The sequence below is a fragment of the Mobula birostris genome, chromosome X (genome assembly GCF_030028105.1).
Source record: "Mobula birostris isolate sMobBir1 chromosome X, sMobBir1.hap1, whole genome shotgun sequence".
In the NCBI taxonomy this organism is placed as follows: domain Eukaryota; kingdom Metazoa; phylum Chordata; class Chondrichthyes; order Myliobatiformes; family Myliobatidae; genus Mobula; species Mobula birostris.
In genome coordinates this window covers 5,113,138-5,123,297 of record NC_092402.1, presented here as the reverse complement: position 1 = coordinate 5,123,297, position 10,160 = coordinate 5,113,138, and the positions used below count along the sequence as shown (strand labels likewise).

The window sequence follows — 10,160 nt, the reverse complement described above, 5'->3', positions numbered from 1 at the left end:
GGCGGGTTTCCCCGCTGTTACTGGCACCTTCACCGGCACTGCTACAGGGATCGATTAATGTTGAACCAAACCCCACACCAGTCATTATTTTTAAATATATCATTGTATGTTATAACCGTGTGCTTTCCCGCCGTCGTTAACTTTATGCTGTGTACGTGTCGGTAACCTGTTTTGCGCCCCCGGGTCCCGGAGGAACGCTGTGGGCTTGGCTGATTTCGGAAGAGTGGTTGAACGACAATTACACATTTGCACTTGAACAATTAAATTTGGAGAAACTTTCTGTCTCTCTCTCCTCCAGAATGGATCAGATCTGCTCCGCGGCCGTGGGAGGCGGCGGGATCGTGGGTTCCGGACTCTGGGTGTGTCCCCCGTAACTCGAGACCCTCCAAGGAGCCCCAGGCGGCGGTCCCGCTCCACGCCCAGCGCTTTTTTTTTAACTCCCTCTCTCTCTCTGGGCGGTGGCCCGGCTCGGGATGAGGATATAAAGAGGCGAGAAGGAGGTGGCCGCACACCAGTGGCTCGGTGTAAGGCCTGAGGAACAAGATGCAGACCAGCTTCAGAAGCAGCAGCAGCGGCGGTCAGAGCTGGGGGTCCCGCAGCATGTCCGGGGTCTCCTCAAGCATGCGGGGAGGCAGTATGTACGGCTTCGGCCAGAGCCGAGCCTCCAGCTACGGCCTGGGCTCAGCCCTGGGCGCCGGCATGGTGTACGGATCCGGCGGCGGGTTCGGCAGCGGGTTAAGCATTGGGTTCGGCGGCAGGTTCAGCAGCGCGTCCGGCGGCGGGTACAGCATCTCCTCCGCCGCCTTGCTGAACGAGAAGCAGACCATGCAGGGCCTGAACGACCGGCTGGCGACGTACCTGGACCAGGTGCGCTCCCTGGAGAAGTCCAACGCCGAACTGGAGCTTCAGATCCGGGAGTACTACCAACAGGCGGGTCCCACCACCCGCGACTACAGCGAGTGCTGGGCCACCATCAAGGGCCTTCGCGACCAGGTAAGAGCCCGGAAAAAGCAACTCCCATTCCCCCCAGTGATTGTCAGTGTGTGTGTGTGTGTGTGTGTGTGTGTGTGTGTGTGTGTGTGTGTGTGTGTGTGTGTGTGTGAGTGAGTCTGTGTGTGTGTGTGTGTGTGTGTGTGTGTGTGCTTGTGTGCGTGTGTTTGTGTGGTGTGTGTGTGTGTGTGTGTGTGTGTGTGTGTGTGTGTGTGTGTGTGCTTGTGTGCGTGTGTTTGTGTGGTGTGTGTGTGTGTGTGTGTGTGTGTGTGTGTGTGTGTGTGTGTTGTGTGTGTGTGTATGTGTGTGTGTGTGAGTGTGTGTGTGTGTGCCGGGGGAGGCGGGGAGATGTCAGGGTGCGAGGAGGTTGGCCATTAGACACCCGACCAGAACGGGGCCATTCAGCCCATCGAGTGTGGGCCGCCATTCCAGTCTGGCTAATCTTCTGTCCCTCTCAAATGAATCTTGGCGAAGTTACAGAGGTGGTTGGCCATTGCCTTTACGAGATGGGCGCCCCTAACCCCACCCCCGGCCAGTACCAATACTCTTCAGAGATTGTCTGCCTGGCGTCAGTGGTCACATCACCAGGACTTGTGACCGGCATCGACTGCTCATTCGACCGTCCACCACCTGATCTCACGGTTTCATGTGGACACGGTGGATGTGGGGAGGGGGCAAGGTGGGCTAACCACCTTGCCCAAGGGTGACCCCGCGGGCTGGCGGAGGGAAAGGGGCGCCTCGCCGCCCCTGAGGACCACCCGCTTGAAGACTACCCAACCTGTCTGCGGCCGCCCGTAGTAAACGAGTTCTACACATTCGCCACCAACCCCGACCAAAGAAATTCCTCCTCGCCTCTATCCTCTGGTCTGAGGCCGTGCCCTCCGCAGAGAGGAGAACGTTAGGTGCGAGGGAAGGAATGGGGAAGGGCCGGGGCAGGGGGGTGAAGGATTGACTTTACTTCTCGCACGGCCATCGAAACGGGTCAACGTAGCGGGCCGTCGATTCACGCCTGTGCGATGCGGGAAGAAACCGGGAAAATCCACGTGGAAAAGGGGATCGAAGGCGAAAGGGGGACGGGCGGGGTGGAGGAGACAGAGAGAGAGTGGGAGGGGCTGGTGGAGAGGGCGGAGGGGAGGGCAGGGTGGAGGAGGGAGGGGCTGGTGGAGGAAGAGGTAGCCTTGAGATAGACGGGGGCTGGGAGGAGAGAGGTAGGGGTTGAGGGGTTTAAGTTTAACCTTGCAAACCAGAAGCGGGCGGGACGGTGTGCCTGTGGTTCCCCACGTCCCCCTTGCTCCATCTGGTACACTTCCACCTCCTGTCTCCCACAGATCAACGACTTGATCCTGGCCAACTCCGGAATCATGCTCCAGGTGGACAACTCCAAACTGGCGGCGGAAGACTTCAAAGCCAAGTTAGTACCGAGCCGGCCGATGCGAGTATAGGGGTCCAACTGACCGCGTCTGCCTCCTCCGGCCCCTCTCCCTTCCGCTGAAGGGCGGACAATGGACCAACTGAGTCCTCCAGGTCGTCGTCTTCTTCTCCGGAAGTTTAATGGCGACTGGCGGACCAGAATAAGGTCCATTACCGCCAGCTACTGGACTGGAGTGTGGGGCAAAGAAACGGGAAGTAGACCCACCGTATTCTCCCCCTCCCTCCCCCCCGCAAAAAAAAAACTGGAATAATATTATAAAAGGCTCACCCTTTCCAGTGACACTGGTATCCGAACAAACTTGGCATGTGAAACACTGACAGAGATCTCAATCTAACAATTGGAAGTTTCCTTTTCCCCCTCTTGGGAACAGAGAAGAGCAGACACAGGCGCTCAGACATGCATCGGCTCACAGACAGACAGACACATACTGCACTGTCTCTCCTGGAGGAACTCAGCAAGTCAATCAGCATCTATGGAGAGAAATCAAAACTCTTTATTCCTCTCCACAGATGCCTCCCAACTTGTTGAGTTTGTCCAGCATTCTGTGTGTGTGGTTTGCTCTGCATTTACAATATCTGCAGAGTGTCTTGTGTGGTTGAAAATGACATAGACTATCGTTAACATAAAACTTCCTCCACAGATGCTGCTTGACCAGCACCTTGTGTTTCTTTTTGCTCCAGATTCTAACAGCTTTCCTGCCTCTCTGTTATAGTATGCAGCGAATTCAGAGGTTTGGCATGTAATGAGTTAACAAAGGGGTTGTCGACCAATCTCCGCTCAAACCACCGACTTCATTTCCAGTGCTGTACCCCTCTGGATCCCATATTTTTTAATGCTTCACCGTGAGCCCCTCTGGAGCAAATGTTTTTGTTCTTCGTCCAAGCATAGGGGTGGAAAACAGGATAGAAATGGGGGGCTCATCTCCCATCCAAAAGGATGCTCCTGTATTCTGAGCCCATGCCCTCTGCTCCTATACTCCCCCACTATAGGAAACATCCTCTCCACATCCACTCTATCTGTGTCCTCTGATCCTAGACTCCCCCAATATAGGAAACATCCTCTCCACATCCACTCTATCTGTGTCCTCTGGTCCTAGACTCCCCCACTGTAGGAAACATCCTCTCCACATCCACTCTGTCTGTGTCTTCTAGTCCTAGACTCCCCCACTATAGGAAACATCCTCTCCACATCCACTCTATCTGTGCCCTCTGGTCCTAGACTCCCCCACTATAGGAAACATCCTCTCCACATCCACTCCATCTGTGTCCTCTGGTCTTAGACTCCCCCACTATAAGAAACATCCTCTCCACATCCACTCTATTTGTGTCATCTAGTCCTAGACTCCCCCACTATAGGAAACATCCTCTCCACATCCAGTCTATCTGTGTCCTCTGATCCTAGACTCCTCCCCGATAAGAAACATCCTCTCCTCATCCACTCTATCTCGGCCTTTCACCATTCGATGCGTTTAAATGAAGTCACCCCTCATTCTTCTGAATTCCTGTGAGTGCAGGCCCAGATATCTTGTATAGTTTGGTGCAGGAAAAGCTTAACGACTTCAGCCCTAGCCACCGATGACCAAAATGTCCTGCTCTTTTCCCATCTCGATAGGTTTGAAACTGAGTTGTCCATCAGGATGTCCGTTGAGAACGATATCAATGGTCTGCGCACGATGTTGGATAACCTCACCCTCATGAAGAGCCAGCTGGAGACCGAGATTGAGAACCTGAAGGAGGAGCTCATTTACATCAGGAAAAACCACGAAGATGTAAGCAATGGGCATATTTGCCCAAACATTGTGAGTCGTTTCTGTTCCGTGTCACTGCCGAGAATCAGAGGGTGAAATCGCTACGTATTCTTCCTTCCTGCAGGAGCTCAGGAGCCTGAAGTCCCAGATGTCTGGTAATGTTTCTGTCGATGTCACAGCTGAAGACTCCGTGGACTTGCTCAAGGTTCTTGGAGACATTCGGGCGAAGTATGAAGCCATGGTCAACCAGAACAAGGCAGAGGCTGACGATTGGTACAAGCAGCAGGTAACAGGGATCTTATTCCCAGATTCCGCGCCGAACAGGCCCTCCTGGTCCCTTCGAGCCCTGCGGCCCATCCACCCACCTGTTCACACGTCCAGGTGACCGCAGGGAATAGGGGCATATTCAGGCCATTCGGCCCGTGGCATCTTCTCTCCCAATTCATAATGGCCCATCCAATTTTCCTCTCAACCCGAATCTAGACAGAGGGCAATTTACCCTGAGCCCTTGCGTACTGCCCTGTCTTTGGAATACCGGAGCAAATTGGAGAAATCAGAGATCTTGGGCAGAATGAGCAGCTGCCTCAGAGACACCGTTGGAATTCAACTACCCGGGCTGAAGCTCCCCCCACCCCACCCCACAAGATGTATTAGCACCTTGTCAGCCGTTACGGTGTCATCCCACCCCGATCTCTGCACCATCACACGATGACTCAACACCTAGCCCTCGCACCTGTCACCCTCAGAATTCCAGGTTTAAGCCCCACACAGAAAGGAGGAGGACATTCAGACCATCATGCTGGTTCTATCCCTTCACAGCTGATCCTCACTCAATCCTGCAGTGTCATCTTCGGTAGATTTAAAATTAACATTTGACACACGATCAGTTGTCAAGGCATAAGAGAAATCAGATTCCTACACATCCATGTTTCCTGGTTTACTTTGCCCCTCTGGAGCCACTGGGCTGATCAGCTTCTTTCTGCGCTGTTTGAGTGGAAGACACGGTGACGATTCTCTGGAACGTCCTGTCTCCAAACTTTCGACTCTGTCCCACCACCCCAATTCAAGAAACATTTCCTCCCTAACCATCCCACTGGTTCCCAAATGATCAAATTATCCATTACCTTCCCCACCAGCGAGCAGGCAACTATAGCTTTTCCAACAAAACATCGAACATTACAGCAGAATACAGGGCACTCAGCCCATGAAGTTGTGCCAACCTTTTCACCTACACCAATATCAATCTAACTCATCCCTCCTCCATTTTTTCTTCCATCCATGTATCAATCTATAAATTTCTTCCATGTCCCTACTAAATCTGCCTCTACCACCACCCTTGGTAACACATTCCTTGCACCCACCAATCCCGACGGATAGAAGTTGCCTCTGACATCCCGTCCTACACTCTCCGCCAGTCACCTTAAAATTATGCCCCTTGTATTAGCCATTTCCACCCGGGCAGAAAAATCTCTGGCTGTCCACTCGATCTGTGCCACTTACCATTGTGCACATTCTGTCAAGCCTACTCTCATCGTCCTTCACCTCCGAAGAGAAACATCCCAGCTCACTATCATCATAAGACATGCTCTCTAATCCAGGAAGCATCCTGGCAAATCTCCTCTGCACCCCCTCAAATCCAGGCAGCATCCTCGCAAATCTCCTCTGCACCCTCTCTAATCCAGGCAATATCCTGGTAAATCTCCTCTGCACCCTCTCTAATCCAGGCAGCGTCCTGCTGAATCTCCTCTGCACCCTCTCTAATCTAGGCAGCATCCTGGTGAATCGCGTCTGCACCGTCTCTAATCCAGGCAACATACTCGTGAATCTCCTTTGCACCCTGTCTAATACAGGCAGCTTCCTGCTGAATCTCCTCTGCACCCTCTCTAATCCAGGCAGCTCCTGGTAAATCTGCTCTGTTCCCTCTCTAATCCAAACAGCATCCTGGTGAATCTCATCTGCATCCTTCCCGCAATGAGGTGAACAGAAAAGAAACCACAATTCTCCAAGAGTGGTCTAACCAGGGATTTACGCTGTTGCAAGTCTATTCACTCTGCAGGTTTCATTGAGGGTCTCCATACCTCAAACTCCCCCTCCCCCATTCTCCCCCAATTTCCTTCCTTGGGAAGCTTTATCACTATTCTTCATAACAAGATCATGCTCTCGTCTCACTGCTGCCATCAGGGAAAAGGTACGAGAGCCCCAGGACCCACACCACCAGTTTCAGGAACAGTTTTTACCCCTCAACCATCTGAAGGAAGCTACAGGAGCCCCAGGACCCACACCACCAGGTTAGGGACAGTTATTGCCCCTCAGCCATCAGGAAGCAGGTACAGGAGTCTCAGGATCCTCACCACCAGGTTCAGGAACAGTTATCACCCCTCAACCATCAACCATGAATCAGAGGGGATGACTTCACTTACCCCCATCATTCAAATGCTCCCACAACCCTTCAGCTCGCAGAGGGCCCATCACCCCTACTGCAGATCGGCAGCTGACAGCCGCTCACCAGAGTCCGGATGTTGTGACCCAGTCTTTCAAGTTGTCCCCAGATGTATATCCCATTTTTTCCTTCCTCTCCCCGGGGTGAGGTCTTTGGAGCTACTGTAGGTCCCGGGATGGGGGAGTGTGGGGGTTTTAGACACGTGTCCGACGACACCCAACCCCCCCAACAGGACCTTTCGCAGTCAAGTTATGGACGTTAACAGTGTAGTTGTGTGGTACGTCTGGTTTGACAATATAAATTTACTTTCAACTGTTTCAGTTTGCGGCTGTGCAACAGGAGATCAGCATCAAATCGGGTGCCATCGATGGGGAGAAATCCAGACTAACTGAACTGAGGCACAGCTGTCAGGGGCTGGAGACCGAGCTGAGCACGATGCAAAGCATTGTGAGTAACCCGCCGGGCTGGGCTGGTGGTGGGGGGAGGCCAGGCAGCCACCCAGCTATTGATTGATTGATTGATTGATTATTCGCAAAGGTTGTATGTCCGCAAAGTGACGCAGGGTACAGGAGTGTCTGTACATGAGGTGACTCTGACAGCAACTAATAAAGTAGTGGTGATTTGGGGTGTGGAGGGGTGGGTCAGTGGGTGATTGGGGGGTGTGGAGGGATGGGTCAGAGGGTGACTGGGGGTGTGGAGGGGTGGGTCAGTGGGTGATTGGGGGTGTGCAGGGGTGGGTCAGTGGGTGATTGGTGTGTGGAGGGGTGGGTCAGTGGGTTGATTGGGTGTGTGGAGGGTGGGGTCAGTGGGTGATTGGGACTGTGGAGGGATGAGTCAGTTGGAGATTGAGTGTGTGGAGGGGTGGAGGGTGGGTCAGTGGGTGATTGGGGGGTGTGGAGGGTGGGTCAGGGGGTGATTGGGGGTGTGGAGGGGGTTTGTTAGTGGGTGATTGGGGTGTGGATGGGTGGGTCAGTGGTGATTGGGGGTATGGAGGGGTGACTCAGTGGGTGATTGGGGGTGTGGCAGGTGGGTCAGTGGATGATTGGGGGTGTGGAGGGGTGGGTCAGTGGGTGATTGGGGTGTGGAGGGGTGGGTCAGTGGGTGATTGGGGGGTGTGGAGGTGTGGGACAGTGGGTGATTGGGGGTGTGGAGGGATGGGTCAGTGGGAGAATGGGGTGTGGAGGGGTGGGTCGGTGGGTGATTTGGGGTGTGGAGGGATGGGTCAGTGGGTGAATGCGGTGTGGAGGGGTGGGTCTGTGGGTGATTGGAGGTGTGGAGGGGTGGGTCAGTGTGTGATGGTGGGGTGTGGAAGGGTTGGTCAGTGGGTGATTGGGGTGTGTGAAGGTGTGGGTTATTGGGTGGAGGTGTTGATCAGCCTCACTGCTTGTTGGAAAGTCACTGATTTTTGTGTCTGGAGGTCTGGCGTGGATGCTACACATCTTCCACCGTGACAGGAGTGGGACACACAGTCCGGGAGCAGGGGTGGGTGTGATCCTTAATGATGTTTCCGCACCTTTCTGTATACGGATGGTGGGTAGGCTGGTGCCGGTGTAGAGTTGGGTAATTTTGACTACCCATTGTCGAGTCTTCCTGTGTGCTGCCGGGCAGTTCCCGTGCCAGCGGTGATGCAGTTTGTTCAGATGCTCTCTACCGCGTGGCTGTAGAAGGACGGGAGTTCGGGTGGGTGCAGCCCGGTCACTGGAAATCTCCCTCTCACCGTCCACCTCTTGCCCTCAGATCGCCTCGCTGGAGGGTAACCTGAACGAGGTTGACATGCGCTTCTCCGGCGAGAGGGCCAATCTGCAGATGACCATCAACGGTCTGGAAGGGGACTTGGGCGATCTCCGCGCCAAGATCCTGTCCATGAGCCAGGAGTACCAGCGGCTCCTGAACATAAAGAGCAGACTGGAGGCGGAAATTGAGACCTATCGCAGGCTGCTGGGCGGCTACGGGTAAGCAACTCGCCAGGCCAGACTCGAACCTGAATACAATCCAGTCCTGAACATAGAACAGGACAGGCCCTTCGGCCCACAAAGTTGTGCCAAGCTTCTAACCTTCTGTAAGATCAATCCAACCCTTCCCTCCTGCATTTTCCCATTATCCCTGTCCCTATCTTAGAGATTCCTCAGTTCCCTAAATGCTTATGCCTCTCCCACTGCCCCTGTAGGGCATTCCAAATGCCTACCACTCTCTGTCAAAAAGAAACGCAACCTTTTACAACGCTCCCATACTTTCCTCCCCTGAAAGGTGTGGCCCCTCATGTTACCATTTCTGCCCTGGGAAGAGACTCAGCTGTTGAGAAGGAAGTAAAATAATACAATCGAGTAGATAAAAAACTCTACATAACAAAGTCTGATTAAAAAATGTACAATATACAAAAGAGGGCAAGTCGTGCAAATGTTGAGTGAAAGTAAATTAATACCGAGAACATGAGTTGTTGAGACCTTGAAAGTGAGTCCTGTAGGTTGTGGAAGAGTTGTAGTTCAGAGTTGGGCTGAGTGAAGTTCTTCAACCTGCTTCAGTAGCCTGTTGGTTGAGAGGGTTATAGCTGTTCCTGAACCTGGTGGTGTGGGACCTGAGGCTCCTGCACCTCCTTCCTGATGGTTATGGTTTCTATAACTGTTCCTGAACCTGGTGGTGTGGGTCCTGAGGCATCTGTACCTCCTTCCTGATGGTTGAGGGGTAATAACTGTTCCTGAAGCTGGTGGTGTGGGTCTTGAGGCTCCTGTGCCTCCTTCCTGATGGTTGAGGGGTAATAACTATTCCTGAACCTGTTGGTGTGGGTCTTGGGGCTTCTGTACCTCCTTCCTGATGGTATCAATGGCAAGAGAGCCTGGTCTGGGTGGTGGGGGTCACTGATGACAGATGCTATTTTCTTCCTTGTAGATCTGATCGATGGTGGGGTGGGCTTTGCCTGTGACGTGCTGTGAGATGTGTGCTAAGGTTCTGTGGCAGGCAATATTTATTTGGAAGTCTTGACCTCCTCCCACTCCCCGCCCTTCCCGTAGTGCAAGGTCACACTCTGCCCCTTTGTTTTTCAGGGGTCAGTCTTCTGGCCAAGTGTCAAGCAAGTCAACTATACAGAAGACGGTGTTCAAGGAAGAAAGAAGTGAGTAGGCCGTCTTACCATGTCTGCATGGCACAGTCAGTCTGAAAAAGTTTGGTCATGCGCTCAAAATCCTGGAGGAACTCAGCAGGTCGGGCGGCGACCAAAGGATGTTTCCTATAGTGGCGGAGTCTAGGACCAAAGGACACAGATAGAGTGGATGTGGAGAGGATGTTTCCTATAGTGGGGGAGTCTAGGACCAGAGGACACAGATAGAGTGGATGTGGAGAGCATGTTTCAAATAGTGGCGGAGTCTAGGACCAAAGGACACAGATAGAGTGGATGTGGAGAGGATGTTTCCTATAGTGGGGGAGTCTAGGACCAGAGGACACAGATAGGGTGGATGTGGAGAGGATGTTTCCTATAGTGGGGGAGTCTCGGACCAGAGGACACAGATAGAGTGGATGTGGAGAGGATGCTTCCTATATTGGAGGAGTCTGGGACC

The 10,160-nt window shown here is 53.2% G+C and overlaps 1 protein-coding gene across 1 annotated transcript in view; it reads left to right on the top strand.

The window, feature by feature from the left end:
- Positions 1–250: 250 nt before the first annotated feature.
- The window catches only part of LOC140191845 (keratin, type I cytoskeletal 19-like), a 27,890-nt gene continuing 17,980 nt past the window's right edge, over positions 251–10,160 (top strand). The window contains exons 1-7 of the mRNA XM_072249636.1: positions 251–993; positions 2,319–2,401; positions 4,034–4,190; positions 4,294–4,455; positions 6,931–7,056; positions 8,347–8,561; positions 9,651–9,718. Coding sequence (XP_072105737.1) covers positions 544–993; positions 2,319–2,401; positions 4,034–4,190; positions 4,294–4,455; positions 6,931–7,056; positions 8,347–8,561; positions 9,651–9,718 — 1,261 coding nt within the window. The 5' untranslated portion in view covers positions 251–543. The remainder of the gene's footprint in view (positions 994–2,318; positions 2,402–4,033; positions 4,191–4,293; positions 4,456–6,930; positions 7,057–8,346; positions 8,562–9,650; positions 9,719–10,160) is intronic.